The sequence below is a fragment of the Macrobrachium nipponense genome, chromosome 2 (assembly GCF_015104395.2).
Source record: "Macrobrachium nipponense isolate FS-2020 chromosome 2, ASM1510439v2, whole genome shotgun sequence".
Lineage (NCBI taxonomy): Eukaryota > Metazoa > Arthropoda > Malacostraca > Decapoda > Palaemonidae > Macrobrachium > Macrobrachium nipponense.
The window spans coordinates 56,464,510-56,480,052 of NC_087201.1; the positions used below are offsets into that span (position 1 = coordinate 56,464,510).

The window sequence follows — 15,543 nt, forward strand, 5'->3', positions numbered from 1 at the left end:
ATGAAACTTTATTGTATTATAACAATATCATTTTTACCATTTTATATATCCGAGTTGCTGTCATGCTTGAAACTGAAAATTGAAAAGCCTGAACCTCAAGAATTTACTTAGGCCCAGTGATGCTCTAGAGTTATTGTGATACTCAAGTGGAATGGTAATTTAACTTATTTTGGTGCAAACTTGTTTCTTCAAGCAAGCACTCGACCAAGAAACAAATTCTGAGGATCAAAATAGCTTGCAACAAAGAGAGCAAGTCACTTATTGCAGTACATTTAAAATATTTGCTTTTGCATACAATGAGTTGTGAAGGTATTAAATGCTCTTGGAAACCTGTAAATTTTAAAAACAAAGGCAGGGAAAATAGTAAACTAATTACGCAACTTATTCTGGAATATTTCTCAATTATAAACAATCCCTGATTTAAAATGAAGGAAAACTAGTAAAACTAATTACCACAATTATTTCTGAATAATTTCTCAATTAATAAAACAATCCCTGACTATTAAAAATGAAGGAAAATAGTAAACTAATTAAACAACTTCTTGAATATTTCGCAATTATAAACAATCCCGAACTATTAAAAATGAAGGAAAATAGTAAAACTAATTACACAAACTTATTCTGGAATATTTCTCAATTAAAATAAACAATCCCTGACTATTAAAATGAAGGAAAAAGTAAACTAATTACACAACTTAATTCTGAATATTTTCTCAATTATAAACAATCCCTGGACTATTAAATCAAGGAAAATAAAGTAAACTAATTACACAACTTATTTGGAATATTTTTTCTCAATTAATAAACAATCCCTGGAACTATTAAAATGAAGGAAAATAGTAAACTAATTACAACAAACTTATTCTGGAAAAATATTTCAATTATAAACCCAATCCCTGACTATTAAAATGAAGGAAAATAGTAAACTAATTACAACAACTTATTCTGGAATATTCTCAATTATAAATCAATCCCTGACTATTTAAAATGAGGAAAATAGTAAACTAATTACACAACTTATTCTGGAATATTTCTCAATTATAAACAATCCCCCCGCTATTAAAAATGAAGGGAAAAATAGTAACAATTACACAACTATTCTGGATATTTTCTCAATTATAAAACAATCCCTGACCTATTAAAAAAGGAAAATAGTTAAACTAATTACACAACTTATTCTGGATTATTTCTAATTAATAACAATCCCTGAACTATTTAAATCAAGGAAAATAGTAACTAATTACACAACTATCTGGAATATTTCCAATTATAAACAATCCCTGACTATTTAAAATGGAAGGAAAATAGTAAACTAATTAAAACATTTTCTGGAATTATTTCTCAATTATAAACAATCCCGACTATTAAAATGAAGGAAAAATAGTAAACTAATTACAACAACTTATTCCTGGAATAATTTCTCAATTATAAACCCCAATCCCTGAACTATTAAAATGAAGGAAAATAGTAAACTAATTACACAACTTTATTCTTTGGATTATTTCTCAATTATAAAACAATCCCCTGGAACTATTTAAAATGAAGGAAAATAGTAAACTAATTTACACAACTTATCTGGAAATTTCAATTATAAACCAATCCCCTGACTATTAAAATGAAGGAAAATAGTTAAACTAAATTACACAACTTAGGTTCTGGAAAATATTTTCAATTATAAACAATCCCTGACTAAATTAAAAAGAAGGAAAAATAGTAAACTAATTACACAACTTATTCAAACTGGAATCATTTCTCAAATTATAAAGAACAACCTGACTATTAAACAAATGAGAAAATAGTAAACTAATTACACAAACTCTGAATTTTCTAATTATAAACTCCCGGATATTAAAAAATGAAGGAAAATAAAGTAAACTAATTACACAACTTATTCTCTTGGAATATTTCTCAATTAGTAAACAATCCCTCCGACTATTAAAATGAAATTAAAATGGAAGGAAAATAGTAAAACTAATACACAACCTTTTTGGAATAAATTTCTCCAATTAATACAACCTGACTTATTAAAGAAGGAAAATAGTTAAAAACTAATTACCAACAATTTGGCATATTTTCTCAATTATATAAACATTCTGGAACTAATTAAAATTCCCAAGAAAATAGTAAAGGAACTATTAAAACAACCCAACTTATTCTGGAATATTTTCTCGAATTATTAAAACAATCCCTGGAAAACTATTAAAATCCAGAAATAGGTAACTAATTACACAACTTATTCTGGATATTTCTCACTCTAAACAATTCCTGGACAATATTAAACTGAAGGAAAATAATGTAAACAATTACAAACCCACACAACTTAATTCCTTGGAATATTTCTCAATTAAAATCAAACCCGCTCCCCTGGAACTAATTAAAATGAAAAGGAACAAATATAAAACAAACTTAATTAACAACAACCCAACTTTTCTGGAATATTTCTCACTTATAAACATCCCTGACTATTAAAATGAAGTAAAATAGTAAAACTAATTACACTTATTCTGGAATATTCTCAATTATAAACAATCCCTGACTATTTAAAATGAAGGAAAATAGTAAAACTAATTACACAACTTTTAATCTTTGGAATATTTCTCAATTATTAAACAATACCTGACTATTAAAAATGAAGGAAAATACTAATTACACAACTTAATTCCCTGGAATCTTTCAAATTATAAACAATCCCTGACTATTAAAATGAAGGAAAACTATTAAAACTAATTACAACCAACCTTATTCTGGAATCTCAATTATAAACAATCCCTGACTATTAAATGAAGGAAAAATATTAAACTAATTACCCAACTTATTCTGGAATATTTCTCAATTCAAAACAATCCCTGACTATTAAAATGAAGGAAAATAGTAAACTAATTACACTTTTCTGGAATATTTCTCAATTATAAACAAATCCCTGACTATTAAATGAAAAGGAAAATAGTAAACTAATTAACAACTTATTCTGGCTATTTCTCAATTATAAACAACCCTGACTATTAAAAATCAAGAAAATGTAAACTAATTACACAACCTTATTCTGGAATCTCAATTTATAAACAATCCCTGACTATTAAAATGAAGGAAAATAGTAAACTAATTACACAACTTATTCTGGAATATTTCTCAATTATAAACAATCCCTGACTATTAAAATGAAGGAAAAATCGTAACTAATTACACAACTTATTCTGGGAATATTTCTCAATTATAAACTCCCTGACTATTAAAATGAAGGAAATAGTAAACTAATTACACAACTTATTCTGGAATATTTCTCAATTATAAACAATCCCTGACTATTAAAATGAAGGAAAATAGTAAACTAATTACACAACTTATTCTGGAATATTTCTCAATTATAAATAATACCTGACTATTAAAATCAAGTAAATTGGATAAGTTGATAAGTATGTATTTTATAATATACGTACAAGTTTCCTACAATTAATAGTGTGAGGAATATTACCTATATTAACATGATTATTTTCCCCCCATAGCTTCCTACTATGGCTGTAAATAAGGAACTACTATCTTGTTGCTTACAGTATTTGCAAAATGTCTTTCCAAAGAAATAAAATTATATGCTTCATTTTACCAGTCACCTCACGTGCAATATCATGGCTGAAAAAGATGATAACATGCTTTCTATTAAGTAATAAAAACATTTGAAAAGCATTTTCATTTTATGGTAGAGCTAAATAAATTATTGCTTCGTTCTGTAATACTAGATGTAGAGCCCACCCTAATAGATTTATGCAAAATTATCTACATGAACTTTAGTTTAGTAGCTGCAAATATTGTAGAAGAATCACCCTGACATGTCAACATTGCTTAGTAAATTATAAGTTATTTTTCTGTCCTAGTCAGTAAACAATAGATCCTGGCTTTCTTGACAATTAACTCTCAATGTGGTAGTAAAGTAAGCTTCATGAATAGTTACAGTTGTTCCTTTTAATGTGATATGTGAGTATTTTGTTATCAAGCCTAGTCATTCCTTACACATTTTTCAAATTCATGTCCTGAGATCTCCATTTCTATTAATAAATTACTTTGATATACTATGTGTTTCTTGTTCCTTGTCCTACAGACTATCACCACCATTCTGAAACCTCCATACTGTCAATAGTCTCAACCATTTTTAATTTAAACCATATTTTCTTGATGTTCAACTTAAGGACAGTGAATAAAACAGGTCTTAAAAAAAATTTATTCTATGTCTATCATTTAACGGATACAAAATTGAAATGTCTTAAATAATTTAAAACTTGTTCTGCTCCAAAAAAGATTATTAAATTTCTTTAAGAGTGCTCTAGAAACCCTATTAAATTTTTTTTTATTGTGCTATGGATATGCTATCCATTTACATATATATATATCAAATAAGATCATTTCAATTTAGTAAAATGACAATAAAAAATTCCCATTTGTAACAAAACTATTCCTTTTAATTATATCTCGATAAAAATAAATATCACAACTGCCTGCCTATATTATTCTTCTTGTTATTATTTCTTCTTTCTCTCCGTCGAACATTTCGGACAATACCACTTTCCTTTGGGCTTTGTTGTCAATCCAACACATGCAAAATGGAACCACTCTATTGGACACTGAAAGAATAAGCAAACAATTAAAATGAAATAGAACAGTAAACTAGCTCTTACCTTTAAACATTCAGTATCCTTACAAATTAAATTTTAAACAATGGTACAGTATTTAGAGTAAGATGCACTAAACATGAACAGGTTCTGTTCAATATATGCATACACTGAACAGTACATATATTAAAATACTTTACCAACAGTAAAAGGGAAAAACTTGAAACTCACATCCATTTTATCACAGGCAATCATCTCTCCATACGACACTTGATGGCAGAGACAGTACGTGGGTTCATTGGGATCCACAGGCATGTCCAGTACGTCTGATGGATGTGCAATTGACAGGCCAGGGAGTACAGATGCAATAGCAGATTCTGTTTCAACTTTCTTTTTCTGTTTCTTGCGACCTGGTTTCGGTGGGGCTTCTTCTTCATCAGACTGATTACCCTTTCTCTTGTTTTTCCCTTTGTCCTCCTTTTTCTTTCGCCCTTCTAAAAAGTTAAGATAATTCCATTAATGACATTTAATGGATGAAAATATGAAATAAGCATAAATATCTAAAACTGTCTATGAAACACATCTTTAGCAATCAAAAACATTTAAAGACATAAATGTATCTATGTATTATAGTTCTGTATACGGAATACAGTACTGTACATAGAAAAATAAAAAAGGGAAAGATCATCAATAATAAATAATAATATTAATAATAATAGCAGAATATTAATACTACAATAATAAAAGAATGACAATTGGAGATGAATATCAAGCAAAGGGGAAGGAGATGAAAACAATTACATACAAAAAGGGCAAAGCTAACATCATAATATCTCAGGACCCAGACTTGGTGGTTTAGGGCCTAAGAGCACACCTTCACCCCACAAGATATGGTTAAAGGGTGCAAACAAATGCCTCTCCATTATCATACCTGCTTTTATTGCCAAAAATATTATACGTATTAGGTGCACTAGATGAAAATCGTGGAAATCCTTGTATATAACAAAATTAGAATCTCTTCCCTAGAAATGTACCTAATTAACAAGGGGAGTTTCTGGTCAGGGTCACAGGAAGCATACAAATGCCCGCCTTAGCATACAAAAATGGCATAGAACTAAAGCATTAACACCTAACACAACCACGTAAAAGACAGGGTAGAGCTGCCAAAAGACCTCAAGACTGCTCTTATAACTGAAGCTTTAAACTTGATGGAAATCTCCCAAGCCAAAGGCACTGGAAACAGGTGATGGTCTATGATGCTGGGGGTTTGGACAGCATGAAAATCAGAGGAAAACAGACAGAGATACTCCTTATGACAGCATCCTCCTCATATGTGAAAATGGGTCATTTACCAACGTCAAATATTTGTGAAGGGTCACTGTGGGTTCTAAATAAAAGTATCCCAGCTTACAATTATTTACTTCTCTAAAGAATAATGAACATTGGCAAGTTACTTTGTTTGTATGGTGATTTTACGTTGCATGGAACCAGTAGTTATTCAGCAATGGGACCAACGGCTTTACGTGACTTCCGAACCACGTCGAGAGTGAACTTTTATCACCAGAAATACACATCTCTCACTCCTCAATGGAATGGCTGAGAATTGAACCTGCGACCACCGAGATGGGACGCTAATACCATACCAACTACGCTGCTGAGGCGCTTTTGGCAAGTTACTGGCAGAATGCAGTAATCTTGAATAAACAACTATTTAAAAGACAGAAAAACTCTATACAAAATTAATGCAGCTATCACTCTCAACACTTAAGTGCTTAAAAGAGGGTCTCTTACCTACAATAATTATTACTAATGTTGTTGTTATTATTATTACGTATTGTCATTACTATTGTGTATTCATAATATACTACCCTGCAAGAGTGGATAATGGCAATTATATGGCAATGATGGATTTACAGCCAAATAAATTATTAGTTCAATAATGCTAGAAATGTTTTCTTGTTGGTTTTCAACCCTTACAGGCCAGGCTAAACGTATACGTACAGGCAATCCCTGGTTATCAGTGGACTCGATTACTGGCGATCCAGTTTAATGGAACTTGTCTAGCACTAAAAATAGATTTTTGGTGCCATATGTGCCAATATCTGCTTATCAGCACCAATAATGGAGTTATGGTAGCAATAGTACATACCTAATAGAGGTGCCATGAACCGGTTATCGGCACCATAAATAGCCAATTTTCATTATTGGCGATTTTCACTTATCATCAAGCTGTTGGAACAGAAACCCTGCCAATAACTGGGGACTGCCTGTATATTAACAATATCTCAAAACCTGGTAAACTTTCAAGTTAGCCAATTTAATAAAACATTGCTGGAAAGATGGCTATACACAAATGCACATGGTTGAAAATTTTTTTTTTCAAAATTTCTGTACCTTCCACAGGAAGTTGAAAGTAAATATTTTAACCCTGTTTAGGGCCTCTTTTGCAAGACACTTGAAATATTTACAAGATAGTTTTTTGGACTTTACTTTGCAAAATTACAAGAGAATATTTATGAGTAAACATATACATACAAGAGGAAAATGGAAATACCTTAATTGAGGTAGAGGAGTCAAGAGAAAATGGAAAGACTATTTTACACAGGTATTAAACAGCGAGAATGAGTGTGAAGAACTAGAAAATGTTCCTCTAGTAGAAGTACCAGTAGCAAACATCAGTGAGTGAAGTCAAGAATGCTAGAAAGGAAAACTAAATAAAGCTCCAGAAAAGTCAGAGGTAACAATAGAAATGACTAAAGCATCGGGAGGTGCCGACACTATTGGAAAAGATATGGGATTTAGAGGACATACCAAGTGACTGGAAAGATATTTGGATGATTAAATATAGCTTTTGGAGCATGTATTCAAGATACTAGAAAAACTAGTAGAAGGAAGGTTGAGTGAGCTGATAGATATACATGAGGAGCAGTTTGGGTTTATGAAAGGAAAGAGCACAGCGGATGCTATTTTTATAGTACGAAAGAGAAATATCTGGTTTGGAACAGGAAAGTTTACAAGTGTTCTGTGGATTTTGAAAAGGCAGACAGGGTACCAAGCAGAGTAGTCTACTGGTATTTGAGAAAGAGAGGAGTACCAGAGAAGTTGGTTAGGTTAGTGAAGATGATGTATGAGGGCACAAACCACTGTATGTATAGACAAAATATGAGGAGACAGCAGCATTTACTGTGGAAGCTGGCCTCCATCAGCGATCAGATCTGAGTCCATTCTTGCTCCTCCTCATTATTGACTATTTGACATTAGAATTAAGGAATAACAAAGAACTGTGGGAATGGATGTTTGCTGAAGATTTTGTCATTATAGCAGACACAGAGGAAGAACTGCAAGAAAGGATTTAGCATGGAAGGGAGCCCTAGACAGGAGAGGACTGACAAAGAGCTAATGACTAGTGGTAAAGAAGGATATAAAGAAGTAAACATTTAAAGTGGAAGATGGCACAGTGTTAAAACAGAACAATGAGTTTAACTACTTGGGGTTGATAATAACAGAGGGAGGTACTGAGAAAGCAGTGAAACAGAGTGAAAGAACCATGGCAAAATAGACAGAAGAAAATACGATTTAGGCTCAAAATTAAGATTTATAAGACAGTTATCAGGCTCCTACTATTATATGGGGCAGAAACTTGGGCACTTGAGAGGAAAGAGGCGGGACTGTCGGAAAGAGCTGAGATAAGGATGGTGAGACGGGCTGAATGAATATCACTACTGGAAAGGAGGGAGAGTCAAGATACAAGAAGAGTGTGTGGTATATGTATTGTAAAGGAGCAGGCTAGGGAAGCTCATCTGAGATACCATACCCATGTAATGAGAAGAGAGGAGATTGTACCCATCAAGCATGCTAAGAACATGCCAGTGATGTGGAGGAGGAGTGTGGGGTATCAACCAATCACATGGATGGATGTGGTGAGGAAGGATATGGGTGAAGTGGGACTGGGGGAAGAAGGTGCAAGAATAGAAATAACTGGAGAAAGTCTCACTCGAGCAGCCAACCCTGCTACAGTGGGACTAATAAGGTCGAAAGAAGATATAAAAGATGTACTGGGACATGGGGGTGTAGTACAGTAGTATACTTTGGACTTTGAGCTTAATCCATTCAAGAAGGCTGGTTGAAATGTAATTTGTTCAAAATATTAAACAAATTTCCCCATAAGAAATAGGTAAAGGGAATCCAGATCATTTGTTCAAGCCTACCCAAAAAGTTCCCTTTTTAACATTTTTGCTATTATTAATGTGTTCAAAAGCTAAATTGAAAGTGTAAAGTAATAGTAAAACGTTATGTTACACAGTGCTATGCTACCCTGCTTTTTCATGCTTCATTTTGTCACAGATTTTTTCTATGGACCATGTCTAAAATTATCATTAATTTGCCTTTTTTTGTAGAGCAACACTATATATTCACTAATTACCGAATTTTTCATATTGTGTCTGACTAAATACTACTGATTTTTATGATGAAAATGATCTGCAGTGTACTTATTACTCTCTCTCTCCTTAAGGGTAACGTAAGGTATATTTGAAATGATATTACAGTAAAGAGTTTTTGGAATGAGCATATTTAAAATATTTGGTAAATATTCTAATTTAATTTTCCAGTCTGCTTTTTGGGATGACGGTTTGGGGTGTATTTTTGTTTTAATTGATATTAAATTGTTTTATTGGACAATTTAAGGAATATTTTGTTGGAACTACTAAATTAGGCAGTGAAATTTTAAAATACAGTTATAAGCATTTTAGTCTAAGGAGTATAGGGTATCTGGCAGTTACAGGCTTTTTAGAGGGTATTTTGCATTTCCGCTGTGGGTTCTGGAACCTATCCCTGCGAAAAAGTGGGAAAGCACTGTACCAAGTAAAATTTTTACAAAATTTTGTTTCCATGTAAGAGCTAAAAATCTGATTTATGAACTATTTGGTGAAAATGGTGCACCGCCAGCCGGGATTGAGGGAGGAGAGACGGGATCTCCTTGAGGAAACCAAAATACGTAGTTGCAGTAGGCAAAGGTTGATAAAATCAATTTTATTCACATTTTACAAGGATAATCAAAAGAATCAATACTGTCTATCCAATTGTGTCTGTGTACATGTGAGAGAGAGAGAAAGAGTAACTGGCATCAAGCAAATGTGAAATCCCGCGTATATGATTGTCACTGGCTTTTTCATTTGGATCTTGAGTGCAAGGTGAACAATTATGCCACAACAGATCAACTTACTGTTGCAAACAGTAAAATTTAAAATTATAATCCAATTAACATGAGGATTTTGCAAACAAATAAGTAATAAGAAAAGAATACAAATAAGAAAAGGAAAGAGAGACCAAATAACTTTTCACAAGGAAGTTGTTTAAACACAATCCAATGCACGCAGAAGATGAACACAGTGCTAGTGTGTTTCATGATGAGGGGACGAATTACTTTTACGGTGATAAAAAATCGTAAAAAGCAAGTGTCACTCAATAGGTATGTTACCGTAACAAGAAGTGATTTGGGCAAATCAGGTGTACTAAGAGATAGCAAATGGGCGAAATGTAGTGAACAAGAAAAACCATCTTAGACCAGGTTCCAGTGGTACAGCTGGGAAATGAGTGGAAGCTCATGTAAGACTCGATTTTTTATTGTTACACTGCTGTACTGCATTTAATTGTTTTTAAATTGTATCATTATGTTAAATTTATTGTGAGATTTCTTTCCTTTACATGAATTGTTAGTTTTTACATACAAACACTGCAGGGAGTCCCCAGTTAACAGATTTAGGCACTGATAAACCTGTTAACAGTGCAGTTATGCAGATCACAGGCACTTTCGGTGTCGTAAATGCCATTTAGTATTCAGTTCATGGCATTCAGTTACCGGAGCTCGGCTGATAACTGAACCCCATTGTTAACCAGGGATTGCCAGTACGTAATGTTTTTAACGGTCTCTTCTCCTCTCCTTAACAGTATAAATGCATCACTGCGGTGACATGATTTTGTTCATCTTTCAAGTTAATTTTTATTGTGAAAAGCTTTATTCTCTCATTTTTGTTGAATATAGTTATCAACCAGGTAATTGCCTTAGTATTTTCAGTCAAAAAATTATAATTTTGATAATAAACGAAGGTTTTAAAAGCAGTACTTACCCAGTAATTACATAGCTTATACTCATTTTGCAATTGAAATTTTCAAATTCGCGGGTTGTGCTAAAATGTTTTGGAGTAGATGAATTGTCCTGCCCATTTTCGGAGGGAAAGAGAGGTACAACTTAGAAAAACTTTTCAATTTGTTTATGCCCTTATGTCCAATGAGTGGGTAGTAGGGAGGGCTCTGATCATGTAAATACTGGCTAAGTAAAGGCAGTCCCCGGGTTACGACAGGGGTTCCGTTCTTGAGACGCGTAGTAACCCGAAAATTGTCGTAAGCCAAAACATCATAAAAAATCCGAAGAAAACCTTACCTCTAATGCTTTGTGTGCATTCAAAACTATGTAAACTGCATTCTTATTGCATTTTTCATCAAAAAAAAACCTTCAAATATTGATTATTTTGCATTTTTGGTGTCATATTTCTTGTGCCAGGTGAGCGTTGTAGGCGTCGTAACCCTGGAAAAAATTTCTGATGAATATAATGGAAAAGCGCCTTAAACTCGGAATGTCATAAGCTGAACCTGTCGTAACCCGGGGACTACCTGTATATATAAAACCTTCTTTTATTAACAAATTATTTTAATATAAGTAACTTACCCCATAATTACATAGCTGATTCCCATATTGCTAGGAGGTGGGATACATAGACATATCTACTCCACAGTATTAATTGTAATGACTTTGAGAATGAAAAAATTTGCTAACATTGATACTTGCTGCCCTCTTACCTAATAAGAGAGCTGTGCAGGTAAATACTGCCTGTGTTTGCGTTCATCCTATTGTGTAGAGGCAGGGCGGTATGCCATTGGTGCGCCTTTGCAGCGATGGATCAATTCCTATTGCTAGTATAGGATACAAGATGGCCATGCCCAGGGTGCAGTAGCAGAAAATACAACAAAATTAAAAACAGTCTTCAATACCACCAAATGAATTATGAAAAGAACCATTACCCAACTATTAAAAAGACTGGAGGGTACTCCACGTACATACTACTCCCTTAGAACTTGAAACCCAAGGTACAAGGTGAAGAGATGATAGGAAGGAATATGCTTCCTACATTTACCCCCCCACAACACCACACCAGCTGCGTAAACAGGACCCAAGGTACTGCATTTGTCAAAAACTGTTTCAACATCCCTTATGTAATTTACTTGTGTAACGAATACAAACTTACACCTCCAAAGGGTCGATTGTAAGATAGAAGTCAGTGGTAAGTTTCTTTTGAATGCTAATGAAGTGGATACTGCTCTTTATTTCATGCACTCTGATTCTTCATAAGGGAAAAAACTCTTTTCCTATTAAAGAGTGTGATTCTGATATAAGTTATTGAGAGAAAATGTTAATTCATTTTTTGACAGAGGACATGCAGGACTTTTACTGAACACCCAAGGTTGTTTGAGGTCCCACAAAGTCCCTTTGTTCTAAGCGGGTATTGCTTAGAGCCCTTACAGGGCAGAGAGTTCTTTTTCTTTTATTTGGACCCAGTATTTCAGCTAAGCTTTTAATTGTAAATGAGCGAGGCCAGGGTTTGGACATAGCCTTGTTCTTTGCCAAGAACCCTAAGGTAAAAAAACATATCATTCCCTTGGGTGAATCCAACTCTTCTATCCTGAGCATGAATCTCACTGACACTCTTCGCTGTTGCTAAGGCTACTAGGAACAGTCTTCCTAGTCAGGACTCTCAGGGAGATTGACTGCATGGGTCCGAAATGGATACTCGATAACCACTTGAGAACAATATCTAAGTTCCAGGATACTAAAGAAATCTCCTTTGGTAGTATCAACAGATCTGATGAGGTCCAACAAATCCTGGATCATGGACAAATCTGTTTTTCTATGGCAGAATACAGAGCTTAACATGGCTCGTTATTCTTTAATAGTAGAATTGGAAAGATATCTATTTTGTTTTGAGATACAGCAGTAAGTTAGCTACTTCTGTTACGAAGGCCTAAGTAGAGGAGACATTATTATTTCTACACCCTGTTCTGAAGATTGTCCAATTTGCTTGATAGACTTTGTCTGTAGCTGTTTATGAAAAGCCCTTCCTTCTAAGCAATCTCTAACAGTTTGTAACCTGTCAGGGCCAGAGAATACAGGCTTTGATGGAATCACCTGAAGTGAGGTTGTTTGAGAAGCTGTTGTTTCATAGAAGTAACCTCAAATAATCCTCGGATAATAGTTTCTGTTATTCGCAGCAGTATAGATTCAAAATTCGCAGTAGCGACACCGATAAGTGTGTAGGTGACACAGTCTCAGCCCCCCTTAGCGAGAAGGTTAGGAACAACACAGCCAATTAGCTCACTCCGTTTATGCTTATGTCCATCAGCGGGAGGGAGGGAGGGCTCTGATCATGGAATTACTGGGTAAGTATAATCAAAACTTTGTTTTATTATAAAACCATCATTTTTAATTATGCAACTTACCCAGTAATTACATAGCTGACTCCCACATTGACAGGAGGTGGGATAAAACGTTAAGTCAAATAATGAATTAGAAATAGATAAGTTGCTAGCATTGAAACAATGCTTGTAGTTCCTTGTTAGTTAAGAGAGCTTACAGTAGAGACTGCCTCTGGTTGGTGCTCCACTTAACCTGTAGTGGCGCGGCAGTAAAGCTGAGGGTCGCCTTGTACAAGGCTCAGGATGATTCCAATTGCTCACAAGGACTTCAATTTGCCCTTGCCCTGGGCACAGTACCATAACAAAAACCCACCAGATTATCATGTCACCTACACTCAAGTAAAACCCACAACCCATCCACTATGTGTCGGGTACTCTGGATACATTGTACCCTCTTGGCTCCCTAAACTTCGATCCTTCACTACCCGGTGAAGGTTCGGACAATAGGAGGGAATCCTATGCTTTCTTCCTCAATACCATGCCAGTAATTAAAATTTTCAAGGTACTGCCTAAATTAGCAATTTTCCAAAAATTTCTCTTACGCCATGAGAAATGATGAATGATCACACTTCCAGTAGGTCGAATGCAAAATGGACATATGAGATATATAGCTCTTAAAAGCTAATGATGTCGAGGTTGTACTTAATGTGATTAGCTTTGCTAACAAGATGTAAATGCTTCTCTTAAATCTGAGTCTCAGAAGAAAAAGACCATTAGGGTAAATGGCAAGATGTCCTAATCTGAGGACGAGACGCATATGTCCTCGCCATAACATCTTGGGTTAAATCTGGTCTTGGCTTCTGGTTCTAGAAAATACCAGACCATCTAGCCCGAGTTCCACTCTTCTCCCTGTAATAAAGCACTTCCGACTCTGATAGAACAGGGTTTGCACTTGACTGTAGTTGCCATCCATTGTTCCTATCAGAAGGAGCTAGTTCTGCTAAAATGCAACACAGTAGGAAGATTTTGCTTCTTGCAGCTTAATTAAACCGCCAGGACGCTGAATTTCCCTTGTATGAACTTGTTAGGATTCTGGTGTGGTTCCTGTCTGTCCATAGCAAAAGGGTTCTTGCTGCTTCACAGACAAAAAATGTGTTCCTCCCAGTTTCTTGAAATTAGGGAGGGCTGTCCGAGCAGACAGTTACTACTTTATTGCGGACCAGGTCCGCAATCTTCCAATAGCACCTGGTGGATAGCCGTCAATTCTTTCAATTGTAAGTGCCACTGTCTCATGGAATGTCCCCAATACTCCATCTCCCCGACCTGGATTGGACGTATCTGAATAGAATACCCGGTTGGTGCTCAGAGGAAGAAGGGACTTCCCTTCTAATAGCCTCTCTTCTGATCTCCACCTAGACAGGTCCTCCTTTACTTCAGATGTTGCCTGGAACACAAATGAGTCTAGAAATTTTCCCTTTCCAGTTATCTTTAGGAAGAGCTGGAGATTCCTCATGTGAAACTGCCAGACGACACAAACTGTTCTACAGAGGCTAGGGTGCCCAGCAGGCTCCTCCATTCCTTTGCTGAGCAATCTTGAAGGGCTAGCAAATGGTCCACCTACTGAAGGCACGACTCCACTCTTTGTGGGGATGGAAAAGCCCGAAAGCATCAGAGTCTATCCTCATCCCCAAAAAGACAAAATCCAAATGGGAGACTAACTGTAACTTCCTCAAGTCTATCAGAAGTCCCAACTCCTGCCAATGATGGAATTTTCTGCACATCCTCTGTGAACTTCTTCTATGAATGTGACCGAAGAAGCCAATATTCCAGGTAAAGAGATTTTTTATCCTGACTAGTTGCAGCAATTAACAATAGGGGCTAAGCTGAGAGTACTTAAACACTTGTGTGGCTATTGAAAACCCGAAGCACGGAGCTGTAAATTGGCACTCTCTCTGAGGACAAAACAAAGAAATTTCTTTGAGCCTCGATGAATTGGGATATGGACTATGCATCGTCCATATCGATGGACACCATCTAGTCCCCTTGATGAAGGAACAAAAAACTGTCTGATTCTTTCCATTATGAACTTTTGTCTTTGGACAAAAACATTCAAAGTGCTCACCTCTAACAAGGGCCTCAAGCCCCCTGAGGCCTTGGGGGACTTACTAATAATCAGTCATAAAATCCAGGAGTTAGTAGGCTACTAATAACTCTAAGGCATGGCCTCACTCTGCAAGTGACGAAACTTCTCTTGACTGGGCAATAAATGTCTGAATTCTGAATTTCCAGAGTACGCTAAAGCTATTGGAGAGCTGAATAAGGGTGAAACGCTCTCAAAAAGAATGTTGTAGCCTTCTCTCAACATTATACGATCCAAGGTTCTGCTCCTCTTGCTTCCAAGTTCATTCAAATTGGCGGAACCTTTCCCCTGCAGGTGCCCGGAGAACTGCCTCTTCACTTCTTGGCAGGGATT

The 15,543-nt window shown here is 35.1% G+C and overlaps 1 protein-coding gene across 2 annotated transcripts in view; it reads right to left on the bottom strand.

Annotated features, from left to right (window-relative positions):
- Positions 1 to 4,199: 4,199 nt before the first annotated feature.
- Positions 4,200 to 15,543, bottom strand: part of LOC135220597 (inhibitor of growth protein 4-like) — a 31,201-nt gene continuing 19,857 nt past the window's right edge. For both annotated transcript variants that reach the window (XM_064257867.1, XM_064257866.1), the window contains exons 5-6: positions 4,833 to 5,095; positions 4,200 to 4,613 (exon numbers count right to left, since the gene is read on the bottom strand). In XM_064257867.1, coding sequence (XP_064113937.1) covers positions 4,512 to 4,613; positions 4,833 to 5,095 — 365 coding nt within the window. In that variant the 3' untranslated portion in view covers positions 4,200 to 4,511. The remainder of the gene's footprint in view (positions 4,614 to 4,832; positions 5,096 to 15,543) is intronic.